Raw genomic sequence first — 16,344 nt, 5'->3', positions numbered from 1 at the left:
TTGTTATGTATATTAATTAAGAAAATTGGATGTCTAGAGCAAAAAGAGAATTAGCTCAAATACTTAATACTGGGAGTAACTTTTCAATAGGACAGTGATCAAAAACATAAATAAATAGTTATTAAAAGAGAATTTTTTTTGTAAATTTCAATCTAAATATAGTAATTATTTCTCCCCATTTATATCACTAAATTCTACAACACTGCAACACCCTGAATGCAAATGAGGGGAAAAATTTCCCTGGGATCTGTTTACATTTAGAAAATAAACTTAAAAGGATATAAATAACCATTTTATAAAGGCAAAGTGCTTTAAATCACTAACAATTATACTAAAATTTCTAGCTTCAATCACTAACAATTATAGAACTGAAATTCTAGCTTCAATCTTTTCCTTCATAAAAGTGTTGTTTATATCCTTTTAAGTTTACCTTACAAATTTAAATAAATCCTTAAAATTATACTATACTGAAGAAATTGACTATAAAGATTTACTTCCCCCTCAGTTTTAAATTTTTTTTCTAATTTTGGCTGCATTTGTTTTATTCTTGAAAATGCTAATTTTCTGCATTCAGAATTGTGCATTTTATCTTCTGTGTTCTTCTCTATCTCTATCCCAAGTTGTGCTTCAACAACTATATGAAAAAATGTTTTAAATCACCAATAAAAATTAAAGATTGTGGCTCCACTTCACATATATCAGATTGAAAAATATGACAAAATAAAAAATATAAATTGTTAGAGGCACTTGAAGGAAGAGGGCACATTAATGCTAGATCTATGGTGGATTATAAATTGGTGCTGCCATCCTATTGATTAAAAAAATAAAAAATCTCTACATAGCCAATGAACCAATAATATCAGTAGTAGGTTTATGTCCCAAAGGGATAAAAGGAAGAAAAAAAAGAATATTTATAACAGTATTACATAATGACCAAAAATTTAGAAAATAATGAGAGTGCCAACTAATTGAGAAATTCCTGAACAAATTAACATTAATAGTTTGGAATAGTATTTTGCCTTGAGAAATGAAAACATAAACAGTTTCAGAGAAATCTGAGTAGACTTGAATAAAAGATATGGAATCAAGAGGATATACCCAGAACAATTTGTACATTAACAAAAAACATTGTAAAGACAAACAGCTTTGAAAGCCTTGATATTTCTGATCAATGTAATGACCATAATTCCAGAAAAGTGATGAAGAGTGCTACCCCTGTCCAGACAAAGAAGTGCTGAATTCAAGAGAAAAGGGGAGATATTTTTGGACATGGTCAAGGAAGGAATTTGTTTTACTTGACTATCCACTTTTTTATATAAGGGTGTTTTCTTTTTTTCAATTTGTGGAATTTGGGGAAATAGAAAAATAACTACTTGCTAACCGAATTAAAATAAAATGCTGGTTTTGTTATTATTTTTTTAAAGTGGCCAAAGAAGTCAAAATAGAAATGTTTAATTGATTTTTCAGTAGCTCACCAGCAACTGGTTGGAGTTCCTGGCCAGGCAAGATAGTTACATCTGAGAGATAAGAAAAAAGATTCCATATCCTTTGACCCAGCAGTGCCATTACTGGGTCTGTATCCCAAGGAAATCATAAAGAAGGGAAAAGGACCGACATGGGAAAAAATATTTGTAGCAGCTACTTTTGTGGTAGCAAAGAATTGGAAAAGAATCGGAGAATGACTGAACAAGGTGTGGTATATGAAAGTAATGGAATACATCTATAGATTTAGCCCTGATGTTTCAAGAGGACCATAAAATTTGAGGTTCCCTTAAAACATAAAGGCCAAAAACTATAGATATATATTTTAAAATGCTCTAAATTGTTACTGAGTAAAGAAAAATGCATATTAAAACAACTCTGCAGTACCAGTTCACACCTTTCAGATTGGTTAAGATATCAGGAAAAATAATGATGAATATTTGAGGGGTTGTGGGAAAATGGGAACAATAATGCATTGTCGGTGGAGCTCTGAAGTGATCCAGCCATTTTGGAGGGCAATTTGGAATTATGCCTAAAGAGCTATCAAGCTGTGCATACCATTTGATCCATCAGTGTCTCTACTGGGTCTGTATTTCAAAGAGATCATAAAAAAGAGAAAAGGACCTATGTGTGTAAAAATGTTTGCAGCAGTACTATCTGTGGTGGCAAATGATTAGAAATTGACTGAGTGCCTGGCAATTGGGGAATGGCTGAATAAGTTATAGTATATGAATGCAATTGATTATTATTGTTCCATAAGAAATGATCAACAGGGTGATTTCAGAAAAGCCTGGAGAGACCTACATGAACTGATGCTGACTGAAGTGAGCAAAATCAGAGGAACATTGTACACAGTAATGGCAAGATTATGTGATAATCAACTGACAGATTTAGCTTACTCAGCAAGACATTGATCCAAAACCCTTTTAACAGATTATGAAGACTGAATGCAAATCAAAGCATATTATATACCTTTTTTTCTTGTAGTTTTTCCCCCTTTTGTTCTGATTTTTCTTTCACAATATGACTATAATGGAAATACATTTAAAATTATTGCCCCTATATACTCAATATCAGATTGCTTGCTATCTTGGAGAGGGAGAAGAGGAAAAGAAAATTTACAACTCAAAATCTCACAAAAATGAATTCTAAACTCTATCTTTACACATGATTGGAAAAATAGGATATTATTGGATAAATAAAAAAGAAAAATAAGGGCCAATAGGAGAGGAGAATAGTCTGATACAAATGATATCCAGAAAGATAACTCCCAAAAACCAATTTCTTGATTGGCCTTATTTCATCTGGCATACAATACATAAGGAATGGAAACTATAGTGTAACAGAATAGGAAATCTGGATATTCTTAGTTTTAAAAATTCATTATAGGAAAGAATTTCCTGCCATAACCTCGAGGGATATAAACAGAGACCATCTTAATGGAGCAGAATTGACCATCCCAGTAGAAATAATCCCAGTATGTCCTAGAGAAAAGCATTTCTAAGTGTTATCACAAATGTCTTTGATTTGCAAAGGGGAACTTTAAAAGAACATAGAAGTGTACAACAAAGTAATGGAATTCAGCAGAGGAGGGAGTCTCTATGGCATCCACAGAAAATATCTTATGAGGTACCCCAAAGTCTAGGCTTAAGGGTCCTCAGTTAGCAGAAGTCAGATCTCCCTATCTCCCTCTTCTCTGTGATTCATACTGATCATCACCTTCTTCTCTCTTGATAGGAAGAGAAAAAGCATCTCTTCTAGCAGATCACAGAAGTTCTTTTGGAGACACTAATTAATCTACAGTCATTGCTAATGGAGATTTGCACCTGAGACAAAAGTTATTTTCTTCCTCTTCTTCTTCAGAAACCTCCCTGTTCCCAACACTATCATTTTTTAGCTGGTGACATGATAATTTCAGTTCCTTGGGGAGATGAGATCAGACTCGGTTTTCCCTATAATTCCTGCCCAGCCAGTGCCCACTTCATGCATACTCACACACCAATTGGAATGGCTCAATCTCCTGCCCTGGCAACAGAGAACAACATGAGGAGTGACTAAAGGTCTCTCATCTCAGACAGAGCTTGCTAGAGACCCTTCCCGGAAAAGGAAAGCAGGCAATGTTTCTCTGGATAGAGGAGGTAAGACAGCAATTCTAGGAGATGAGTTATGTCACTGGAACACAGAAAGGACATGGCATCAGCACAGGGAGTATGGTTAGGTTTCTTCCTCTGCTGTCCCTCTGCTTAGTACCTTACCCTTCTAGACTAGAAAGAAACATAAAATAAAATAAAAATGAGGGAAAAAATAAGGGAAAAAAGAAAATATGGTTATATTATTCTACCAAGGAATTTTCTAAATATAAAGCTACTTAAAAAGCAAACAAAGTCACAAAAACTATAAAACTATTTCATCATGTGTTATAAAGTACAATTCTATATGACTCCTGAAGAACATTACAGCCAGCCACAAGACATTATTATATAAATGTATTGGTAGCAATCGTATTCCTTAGGGAGATTTTTAAAAATAAAAAGCATTGATTCCTACAGGTCTGTGATTTTATTACAGTGGGGAGATCTCAGAAAGGAAACTACCTTCAGCAATGCAAATCAGCTACTGTTCTGCAATTTATAGTCTCAGATTTGCACTGTCATTAACTGACATGCCCAGAAATACACAAGTTGTGTACTGTTATAGAGGAGACTTGAACCCAAGTTTTTCTGGTTGGAAGGATAGTTCTCTATCCACTAGCATACTGCCTAGCCATAGCTATTTAGTAAAATTAATGACTTAAGATAGGAAGCTACCAAATGATTTTTCCCTTCTACCCCAAAATTCCAACAGAGAGATTCTACAAACTAGTTCCTTTCAAGATTCTGACAGAGCTTTGCTTTCAGCACAGACATGAGTGCCCCTAAAACTATTCTGAGATCTTAGTCCACATGGACCATTGTTTCCTAGAAGCCAAAGTATCTTCCTAGCATCTCTCCTCTTATGCACAGACTCTTAATTACATTAAATGAATGATTTCATATTTTCATTGGCCCTTTCAATAGACACTTTTGAGAGTCTCCATAAAGGACAGAAGGACTTTAGCTTAATTTGATCAGTTCATGAATCTAGGTTCTGTTCAGAGCCTTGAGTTGTACACGGGAATGGAGAAGATGTGGGGGCAGCATAAAAGTTCATACTACATCAGATCCCTGCTCTCCTAGAGATATAACCTAGTGGAGGAATATGTGGGGAAGAGGCCTATGGGAACCCTAACTGTAATGTCGAAAACAACAGGCAATATAAGCATTAAGAGAATACAAACTCGGTGCTATCTATCATCTCAGACAAGAAAAAACTCAGTTTTTTAAATAACTACAGTGTTTGAGAATGGCTAGTATTTCCATAATGCTTTATGGTTTAGAAAGGACTTTACCTATATTAATCCAGTTTTTCCTGACACCATGACAGGTAGGTGCTATTTACATGCCTACTTTATAAATAACAAATATGATTTGTGCAGGGTCACACAGCTAATAGGCCTCTGAGGCAGGATTTGAAGTAAAAGAAATGACTTCTGACTCCAGATCAATATTCAGCCATCAAAGGAATTTTCCTAAACCTGAGATTCATATCTCCTCTATCCCTACTCAGTAAAGTCCAGTAATTCCCTGTAAACCTCAAATATCAAATGCTTGTTTTGGCATTCAATAACCTTCATATCCAACTCTGTCCATTCCCCATACGTTTCCAGTCTTCTTGCACTTGGTTATTGTTCTTTACTCATTTTTCAGTTTTATCTGACTGTTTATACCTCACTTGGGGTATTCTTGGCAAAGGTCCTGAAGCGATTTGACATTTCCTTCTTCAGATCTTTTTACAGATCAGAAAACTAAAGTAAAGGGGACCAAGTGACTTGCCAAGGGTCGCACAGCTAATGAAGGTTTGAGGCAAATTTAAACTCAAAAAAATGAGTCTTCCTGACTGTGGGTCCAGTTCTCCAGTCTCTGATCCCTCTACTTGTCCCTCTTGCACTTTTTGCTTCTTTATATTTTGTTCAATCTAGTGAATCTATCTTCCTGGCTATTCCTCAAAAGATAGACTATTTCTCACCCCTGGGCATTTTCAGTAGATGTTTCCCATGACTAAGATGCGCTGGTGCGTTCTTCTCTCTCTCTCTCTCTCTCTCTCTCTCTCTCTCTCTCTCTCTCTCTCTCTCTCTCTCTCTCTTCATCTCTTCCACCTGACTTCAAGTCCCAGATGAAATCTCAGCAACTACAGGAACCTTTTTCCCAATTCCCCTTAATTCTAGTGACTAATAAATTACCTCCAATTTATTTTGTATATAGTTGATTTGTACAGAGTGCGTGGGTTGGTGAATGTATTGTCTCCCCCATTAGACACTCAACTCCCTGAAAAGAGGAACTGGCTTTTTGCCTTTTATTGTATCCCTAACAAATAGCACACTGCCTAGCACATAATGGTCATATTAAAATGTTGATTAAATGACTCACTAAATGATACACTTTATAATTCTGCATCTATATGTCTCAGGGTTGTTCAGAGGTGCAATGCATAGGGCACTGAACTTGTAGTCAGAAAAATGTGAGTTCAAATCTTGCCTCAAATAACACCTAAATGCATGAGCCTATACAAATCATTTAATCTTTGCTGCCCCAATTTACTAATCTGTAAAATGGAAGTAATTATAGCACATATCTGCAACCATTATTGTAAGGATTAATTGAGATAATCTGTGTAAAGTGTCTTGTAAACCTTAAAGCACTATAGAAATGTGAACCATTATAATTATGATGATAAATATTAAAAATTATTATTCATGAGGTTTTTATGTCCCAAAACATAACTACTATGTCAGGTGGATTTTAACAACAAAGTAAAGTGAGGAACATTTCTTTGAGCAGGATAATATTTATTAGCAGGGAAGTCTGCCAAACAATAAGTAAATCAATGGCTCACCTCTTTTCTATATCAGAGACCGGGAACTGAAGATGAAAATCACTAAATATAATTTGGCCAGAAACACCAAGATTCATGATTGCTATGCCAACTTTCTTTAATGGAAACATTCACATGGAATAAAGACAACCTCTGTCTGTTTTTATGTATAAATCCTTTTTGTCTTATTTAAATTTCCTTATTATTTCTTTATTATTTGAGTGTAGTAATAATATTTCTGGCAATTTGGTGATCATGAGGCATTAAAAGTGCCTTCCAGAATGGCTAGACACCTTCATACTTTAACCAATAGTACACTAATGTACCTGCTCTTCTTCATCTCTCCAACATTTTTTTATCACTTTTGTCAGTAACATGGGTGAGAGTGGGATCTCAGGAATGTTTTCATTTGATTTTCACAAATTAAAATTTTGACTAATATTTAGTACATATGTTGCTGCCTTGGACTCATTCTCCAAGGACAGCCTATTCGTAGCCATCTACAATTGATTAGTTGTAGAATAAATGGTACTTAATCTAACAAAATTAAACCCACTCCTCAAGTATCTTCAAAACGAGAAAGTTATTTTGTGGAGACTGAATGTGGATCAAAGCAAAGGATTTTCACCTTTTTTCTATTCATTTTGTTTCTTTCACATTTTTCACTTTTTTGTCTGGTTTTTCTTACTTAATATGTCAAATATGGAAATATGTTTAGAAAGATTGTACCTGTTTAACCTATATTCGATTGTTGTCTAGGAAAGGTGGGATAGGAAAAAAAAAGTTAGGACACAAAATCTTACAGAAATGTATGTTTAAAACTATTTTTATATTCATTTGGAAAAATAAAAATGTACTGAGAAAAAAGTGGGAAATAAAATTGAAAAAATGAAAAGATTCTTCACTTTTAGCTTCACTTTTTGTTTCTTCCTATAATTGGATTAATCTTTTCTTTAAATATTTAACTGTTGTGATAATGTGGGTATGTTTCTATGTAATTATTGTTTCTATTTAGCCATTTCAGTCATGTCTATACCACTTGGGGTTTTCTAGGCAAAAATACTGGTTTGCCATAAATATCTGAAACCAGATTTGAACTCATAAAGATGAGTCTTCCTGATACTAGGACAGATACTCTGTGTATTGTGTCACTTATATACAAAATACATATGCACAAATATAATTATTGTATGCTACACTAATTAATTTATCTTATCTTTAAGCTTAAAGCTGCTCCCCTGCTTATTTTCTTTTATCTATTAAATTGTGGTCTTTTCTGAAATCATGATTGTTTCCTTTTTTTTTAAGTTCACCTGAAATATAATGGCTTTTGTTCAAGATTCTAACTTTATTTCTATTTGGATATTTATAAATCAAAGGTAATTTTTATAAATAACACATTGTTGAAATCAGATTTCTAATACCTTCTAATATCTCTACTATTTTATGGAATCTGATTTACTGTCACAATAGTGGTTATTAATTTTGTATTTGCTTTAATTTGTTCTCTTTAACTTCTTAGTTCTTTTGCCTTTCCCCTCTTTTAAAATAAGAAAGTGACAAAAGAGTAATTAGACAATCTTATGATGTATAACTTCCCAAGGTCTTTTCCAATTTATTATCCTTCATGTCATCTCCTTCTAGAGTGGAGTTATGTATAAGTATCTGTGTAATTTTGCTCAGCCCCTTCTAAGGAACTTCTTAATTCATGGGCTAAGAAGAGCACAAAAAATGAAACTGGAAAATCTGGTTTCACTAAGAAAGAGTTTTTATCAGATTATAATGATCATTCAATGTCAAAAACAACAAATTTAACAGCTTTTCTGGTCATTATTAGTTAAAAGGTTAAGACTTCCCAATAGACAGATTTGATTGATTCCCTCCAAATTTAAGTTATAAACACCCCAAAATGTTATTACTATGTTTCAGGAACTGTGTTAAATACTAATACTGGGGATAAGAATTAAAGAGTTTGCATTCCAATTGAGAAACGATCAAATGAAGGATTACTGAAATGGAGCAAGGATGGGTGCATTTGACATAGTGAAGCAATGGAAAGGAAGTGGCCAGACCATGTGGACCCTGGCAAGCTAAGGCAAAAACTCATCCATCAAAATTGATGATCCCAGGGATTGTCCAAAGTACTGGCAGAAAGGTCATGATGATTATATCCCAAGAGCAAAAAGGCAGAACAGAGAGGAAGATTAAAGGTGGTGTGTTACCAGAGCACACATTAAATTATTCATAAATCTTTCTGAATTGATGAGTGGAGTTGTTATTTTTTAATCTATTATTCACATCTGAAAATTTATGACTCATCTCTGTTATTCTTTGCAAAGATATAGAAGTGGTTTGCTATTTCCTTCTCCAGCTAATTTTACATATGAAATGACTGAGTCAAACAGGATTGAGTGACTTGCCCAGAGTCAAAAACTTAGTAAATGTCTAATGCTGGATTTGAATTCAGGGGTTATGCTCTGCAGATCTATCACTTTGTGTACCAAGCTATGCAGATGCCCTGAGAAGTTGAATATACTTTATGAATCCTGGAATGATCATTTTTATCCAGGAAAATTCACCATTCTTTATTAAAAAAAAAAAAAAAAAAAAAAAAAAAAAAGCTAAGTTGGGGAATATTATCCGGAAATTATTACTATAAAAAAGTCATGCCTTCCTTTGTTTCCCCCCAGGGTATTTTGGATCTGACAGCAAAGCTCTCCAAGACCCTAAGGAATGATTTCACCTAAAGAAAATATATATATTCTCTATTTGGCCTTGCTTTTGTTTGGAGTGCTGGGGAACGTATTTCTCCTTTTCCTACACATCATGAAGTTCATCACTGGTCATAGAAAAACATCCATTAGCCTGATAATCATTAACTTGGCCTTAGCTCATTCCCTGATGATAGCTTTCAGAGGAATCCCCATAATCATAAATGTGTGGGGGTGGAAATCTTTACTGGATGACATGATTGGCAAAATGTTAACTTACTTAATAAGAGTGACCCGGGGCATATCCCTTTGCAGCACCAGCTTCCTGAGTGTCTTCCAGGCCATCACCATCAGTCCCAACAGTCCCATGTGGACAGAGATAAAAACTAGGGCCCCCAAATATGTTGTTCCCTGTTCTTTGCTCTGTTGGATTTTCAATATCCTGACAGATGTCGTCGTGGCTATTAATATAAGTCATCCGAGGAACAGCAGTACAGAAAGATGGAGGATTGGGCATAGTTCTTTCATCTCACAGTCCACAAATACTATAAAAATTCTAATTTGGAATTCAGTCATTGATGCTCTGTTTATGGGTCTTATGATCTGCTCAAGTGGCTATATGCTTTCAATTCTCTATAGACACAAAGAGCTACTCCAGCACATTCACAGCACCAACCTCTCCCCCAGAGTCTCCCATGAAACCAGAGCCACCAAAGCTATCCTTATGCTGGTGGGCAGCTTCGTCAGCTTTAACTCAGCCAGTTCCCCTTTTGTCATTTATATTGCCTCTGAGAAAGCAAGTAGGCATTGGGGGCCACGTTTCACAATTATTCTCTCCCTGTTCTATCCAGTACTCAGCCCCTTTCTGCTGATCAGCTTTGACACTCAGATGCGCAAGTCTTTGCATGTTTTCTCACATAAGTCTGCTAGGAAGAAAAGATTCTGCTAGGAAGACGTTTCTGGTTGATGAGGATATGGGAGGAGAATGAGAAAAAGGGCCTAAAAATAAATTAGGCCATTCACTGCTTTCATCCCCAGGCTGTATACTAGGCTCTACCACAGAGGTCTTTCTCTATACTGGCACAGGGATGTCTTTACCTTAGATTCATACTCAATATAATCCAAACAAAATCTTTTACATTTCCTATGAAACCTATATTTTTTTTTCTTTCTGAATTCTCAAAAATTTACCACCAGTCACCTAAAGTTTTAGACATCTCAACAAGTCTCAGTTGTTCATTCACACTCACCTCCCATATATAATTCAGTCTTCTTGACTGAAGTCAAGAAGCCTTCTTGATTCCACCTCTATAACATAACTTTCCACATCAAAGGCCCCAATTCTAATTCTGGCCCTTCTTGAGCCTTACATTCATTCTTGAGAGAGAGTCTTATTTGTCTTTCTGACTCTAATCTCACTCCTAGAGAATTGGTCAGTCCCTATAGTAATATTCTTAGGACATCGACTTGACTGTGTCACTTCCCTGCTCAGAGAGTATCAGTGGTTCACTACTGGATACTGGATTTTAAAAAAATTTCTTCTAAATTTAAATTTAAATTTTGCTTTTAGTCCCAAAATGAGTATAACCCCACTTCTCACTTAAATCTCTCATCATTTGACCTGAAATATCCCTAGTCTTAATTAAACTGGACTGAATATTTTTTAACCTTATAAGAAATACTCAGTTTCTTGCAAATCCTTTTGTTCCAACTTTCCGCCTCCCCCAAAAAAAAGAAATATTCTATTTCCTGCACATATATAGTATCTTATAAAAATGGAAAGTGCACTCTGCCCAACTCCACTTTAAATCTTCCACTATTTCCTATGAAACAACTCTGAGATACTACATTCTAAAAAAAGTTTTTCTTGTGCCTAAGAAAAGTGTGTGCCTTCACAAAAAAATTTGTACTTTTACACACATGCAAGAACACACATGATTATCTTAAATTTCCCCAGTATAGATTTTATATATACAGTATAACTTTCTTCTTGTGTATAAATTTAGTTTTTCTTCAAAATAAAAGAATCTTAAAGAAAGATTGGATGTCTTTTTTTGACTTGTATGATTAGGAACAAGGCACAGTATGAAATGAAGTGAATGCTCAAAAAATTAATATTGGAGAATTTTTCAGAACTGGAGCCAAAATGGTGGAAAAGAAGCTTTTAAAAGAACTCTTCCAACATTCCCCTCCAAGTAAATTTAAAATAAAATGCTGAATCAAATTCTGGAATGACAGAGCTAACAAAAGGTCATGGTAAAACAATCTTCCAGCTCAAAACAATTTAGAAATTTGTAAGAAGGAATCCATGACATGGAGGTGAAGATTGGACTGGAACTCACTTGAATGGAAACACCAATGGTAGGACTCAGTTGTTAATACAGAAGTAGCAGCCACTTCAGTGGCTCTCAAGCAAAAAATGATAAGGTAACCTTGCAACTGGTGAGAAAAAGATTACAGGGAGCCCCTTCAGCTATCCAGTGCTAACTGGATCTAGAGCCAGACAGACAGTGTTTGGCAACTTTATTAACTACATCCAATGCTGACACACAGTTAAAGATTATAAAGGAGCACTTTTGGTCAAGAGAGCTAAGGGTCCATAAGGAGCATTATTGCTTTCAATCACAAAGGAGCAAGAACCTTAAGGAGGAGTATCACTTTAGTCTCAAAAAGAAAGGGAACTTGAAGAGTATCATCAGTTTCTATCTCAAGGGAATAACAAACATTCCTAAGCAACAACTAGGGCATAAGCAGTGACCATACCTCTTCCCACATCACTCTGTCCTGGAACTCCCTGAACTAGCTCTGAAAATACAATTGCAAAAAATTCAAAAACTTGGAAATGTGAAAATCTCCCTACAACTAGAAACTGAGCCCACATTAACATAAAGTTCAAAGTCAAAAAGAGACTAGAAAATGAGCAAACAATTTTTAAAGCTTGACCATAAAAAATACTATTGTTTCAGGGAAGATTACAATACAAAATCACAATACAAAATTGTCAAAATAGATACAAGCAAAGCTTCAAAGCAAACAAACAAAAAAAAAAAACAATTTAACTGGACAAAGGCCAACAAAAATCTTTGGAAAAACTTTAAAACAAATTTCAAAATCGTAGTAAAGTAAAAAAAATTTTTTTCACTTATTTTATTCAATGAATTTTTGAATTGTTTTTTCATGACAAGACTAATATGGAAATAGATACTACATGAATGCATGTACAACCTGTATCAAATTGCTTACTGTCTGGATGGAGGAGGAAAGAGAAGGAGGAAGAAAATTTGAAACTAAAAAATTTTAAATAAATGTTAAAAAAAACTTTTTTTTACATACAATTAAGATAAAATATATTAATTAAAAAATAAAATACACTCAGGAAATTAGTTTCTTTTTCAAGGTAAATGCTGATTAAATACTCAATCATAAGGAATAGTTTATTCATTAAAAATCAAATAACTAAAACTGATTTCTTAAGAAAACATAACTACCCAATACTTTAAAAATGGAAGCCTTACAAAATTGTCCTTTTAATCACAACATTGTTCCAACCCTACAATATTTTACAGTCTAATTTTTTGTCCAAAAAAGCACCTCTCCAATTGGCCCCTCTTCCACTTGCTCTATATTTTACCATGAAGGAAGCAGTGGAGGAGTATAAGAAATGGTGACCAGATGAGTCTTCTTTTTTCATTTAAAAAATAAGCTTTTTGTCATCCTTGCTTATTATACCAATCTTAGCACCCAAACCATATATGGTACATGGTCTTAGCCAAAGGAAACAAAGTGACAATGTGTATACCAGCAAGGTATAAAAGGGAAGAAGGAAACAAAATTTTACTAAATATAATAACAAATGCATAAAATAATTTGGAATGTACACAGGGGCAACATGAATATAATTTTAAATGCATTCTTTACAGAATTGGACCAAAGTATACTTTTTTAAAAGTACACTAAGCAACATAATGTTACTAATTAAATTTAACTATTCAATAATATACACAATTACCAAAGAATTCATAGAACTCGAAAAAAATCAAGAGGTCAAGAAAAAAATAGAAAATAAAAGAGCATAACATTACCAGGATTTAAACTACACTGGTAAAACAATAATAATAGCTAACATTTATATAGCACTTAAAATGTATAGTACTTGGCAAAAATTGCCTTATTTTAGTCTCACAATAATCTTAAGAAACAGGTGTAATTATTATCTCCACTTTAGAAATGAGAAGATAAGTCAAGAAGAGTTCAAGTAACCTATCCACAGTTACTCAGCTAGTAAGTGCCAGAGGCAATATTAGAATAGTGTCAAATGATTGAGATATTCCTATATAAATTAGGATACATGAATGTAACGGAATACTACTATGCCAAAAGAAATAAAACCATGGAAAGATTCAGAAAAATTTTATAACTTTGTATTAAAGGGGGTGTAGTGAAGAAGACAGAATCAGCACAATTTCTACAATAACAAAAAATATATAAAGCCAGATAACTGAAAGACTTGATAATTCAGATTAATGCAATGACCATTATTGCAAAGTACTGTTACATCCACCCTGACAGAGAAGTGCTAAACTCAAAAAGAAGGAGAAAGATACTCTTGGACAAAGTCAAAGTGAAAATGTGTTTTGTTTAACTAAACATATTTTTACAAGAGTATTGTGTTCTTTTTTCCGATGGAAGAAAAAAATAACCATTTCTATCTAATCAAATTAAATAAAATGCAGCTATTACTATTGTTTTGAGGAAAATAAATTGTCCAGGGAAGGAAAAGGGGAAAGAGAAATGTTTCATTGATTTTTCAATGGCCCAGCACTGACTGGTAAGAGTTCTTAATGCTTGCTGGAGATAAGAAAGGGGAAACCACCTGATTCTGGCAGGTCATGAGCACTACAAAACAAAAGTCCTGACAGAGTGGATGAATCATCCTCAAGACAGAGTTGGGGTGGGACTGTGTCTTTGGAGCTGATCAGGTCATTGCATTTGCCTACTTCTTCCTCTTACCTCAGGCCATTGCAAAAGCTACAGAGGGGAAGAGAGTGGTAAATACAAAACAGGCCACCATAATTGAGGAGTCCTCAAAGACTGGAAAAGTGACTCCTGTTCTAGGCAGATCATGAACCCTTAAAAGGCCAATAATCACAATTCCTTGATGGGCACATTGAGATGTCCCTGGGACAATGGGCATATCTATGTAACATTCATGTCTATGTTATACCCAAAAAAGAAGGCAATTCAAATGAAAATTTTGACTAGTCCATTAACTGAAATGGATGGTTATAGACTAAGAGTGACTTGAAAAGTTCTGGATTTTGATGTCCCTTGAATCATCCTTTGAAGGTAGAGAGAACAGTCTAATCCAAATGATATCCAGGGAAATTATCCCTCCCCAAAACTCAGTTTCTAATTTCAATGCATGGGGAATGTAAGCTCAGGTATAACAGAGTATGAGGGCTCCTGGACATTGTTTTAAGAATACACGGTAGTTGGGGCAGCTACACAACTGAACAGTGAACAGGACACCAACTCTGGAATCATGAGAACTGAGTTCAAATCCAGTACTAGACCCTTAACATTTACTAGCTATGCGACCCTAGGCAAATAATTTCTTCTCAATTCACACACACCCACACATACGCACACACACACACACACACACTCACAAATACTTTAGGATAAAACTTTGGCCAGGAATCTGAAAAATACAAACACTAAGACCATTCTAACTCAGCAGGATTGACCATCCCGTAGAAACAATCCCAATATGTCCTAGAGAAAAGCATCTCTATGTTTTATCAAAAATTTGTTTGCTTTGGAATGGGATAACTTCAAAAGAGCACAGAAGTATACAGCAAAGTAAAGACCTTCAATGGCAACCATGGTTTAAAAAAAGATAGCTAAGTAGGTAGGTAAATAGATAGATAGTCAGATGGATGGATAGATGGATAGATGGACAGATGGACAGATGGACGGATAGATGGATAGATGGATGGATAGATGATGGATGGGTAGATGGATGGATGTCAGTAACCTCAAAGTAGAGTCTTAGAGGTCCTCATTTAGCATATCAGATGTCTTTGCCCCCTTTTTTCTATGACCCTTATTTACATGTTTCTCTTACCTCCCATTAGGAAGAGAAAAAGTGTCTCTTCCAATAGATCACACATGGTCCTTAGGAGACTAATTAACCTACAGTCATTGTTGATGGGGATTTGCACCTCAGACAAATTAATTTCTTCCTCTTCTTCAGAAATTTCTCAATTTCCCTGGGCTAACAATGTCACTTTTCCAGCAAATGACATGATAATTTCAACTCTTGGAGGAGATGAGGTCAGACTCAATTTTCCTTATAATTACCCTGCCAGTGCCACCTCATGCATACCAATTTGCAGAGCTCTACCCCCTGTGCAACAGAGAACATGGTAAGTGACTGAAGGTCTCTTATTCTCAGAGATAGAATTGGTAGAGTCCCTTCCCAGAGAAAGAAAGCAGGCATCTTTTCTCTGCCTGGGGAAGACAAGACAGGAATTCTAGAGAAGCTGCCTAAAAAGAGACACTTAAGATACTGGGATGCAAGAAGGACTTTGTACATGCAAAGAGGACATGGTTAGGCCTCTTCTTCTGCTGTCCCCCTACTCTGTATCCTACCCTTCTAGACTAGGATGAAGGAGCATATGTGGGATAAGGGAGAAGGAAATCTAGACAGATGCTGAAGGATTGTGACTCATTAGCAGCCCTAGAAACATACTGAATTCCAGCAACTATTGCCCCAAGGTCTTGTTGAAGGAAGGGAGTTGTAATTCCAATTCTAATCTAGTTACTTTGTTGGTCATTTGATGTCCTTTAGAACCTAATCTTTCTCCCATCTCCCCACATTTTCATACTTCTTGCTCTTTGCTTTTATTGTTCATTCATTTTTCAGTCATATCTAATTATTCATGACTTCTCAGGATTTTTTGGCAAAGATACTTAAGCAATTTGTCATTTCCTTCTTCAGCCAATTTTACAAATCAGGAAACTGAGGCAAAAAGGGTTGTGATTTGGTATGGATTACATAGCTGGTAAATAACTTAAGTCAGATTTTAATTCCAGAAAAAGAGTTTTCCTTTGTCTAAGCTCAGCACTGAATCCAATGAACCACATAGCTTCACCTCTTGCACTTTATAACTACTCATACATTGTTTAATCCAGTGAC

The 16,344-nt window shown here is 34.9% G+C and overlaps 1 protein-coding gene across 1 annotated transcript; it reads left to right on the top strand.

The window, feature by feature from the left end:
* Positions 1–9,165: 9,165 nt before the first annotated feature.
* On the top strand, positions 9,166–10,092 carry LOC127541548 (vomeronasal type-1 receptor 1-like). The gene has a single exon (XM_051966777.1). It carries the CDS (start codon positions 9,166–9,168, stop codon positions 10,090–10,092), a length of 927 nt encoding a protein of 308 aa, XP_051822737.1.
* The last annotated feature ends 6,252 nt before the right edge of the window (positions 10,093–16,344 follow it).

The sequence above is a fragment of the Antechinus flavipes genome, chromosome 6 (assembly GCF_016432865.1).
Source record: "Antechinus flavipes isolate AdamAnt ecotype Samford, QLD, Australia chromosome 6, AdamAnt_v2, whole genome shotgun sequence".
Taxonomy (NCBI): Eukaryota; Metazoa; Chordata; class Mammalia; order Dasyuromorphia; family Dasyuridae; genus Antechinus; species Antechinus flavipes.
Note: the sequence above shows the minus strand (reverse complement) of the source record. Positions and strands in the feature narration are given on the sequence as shown.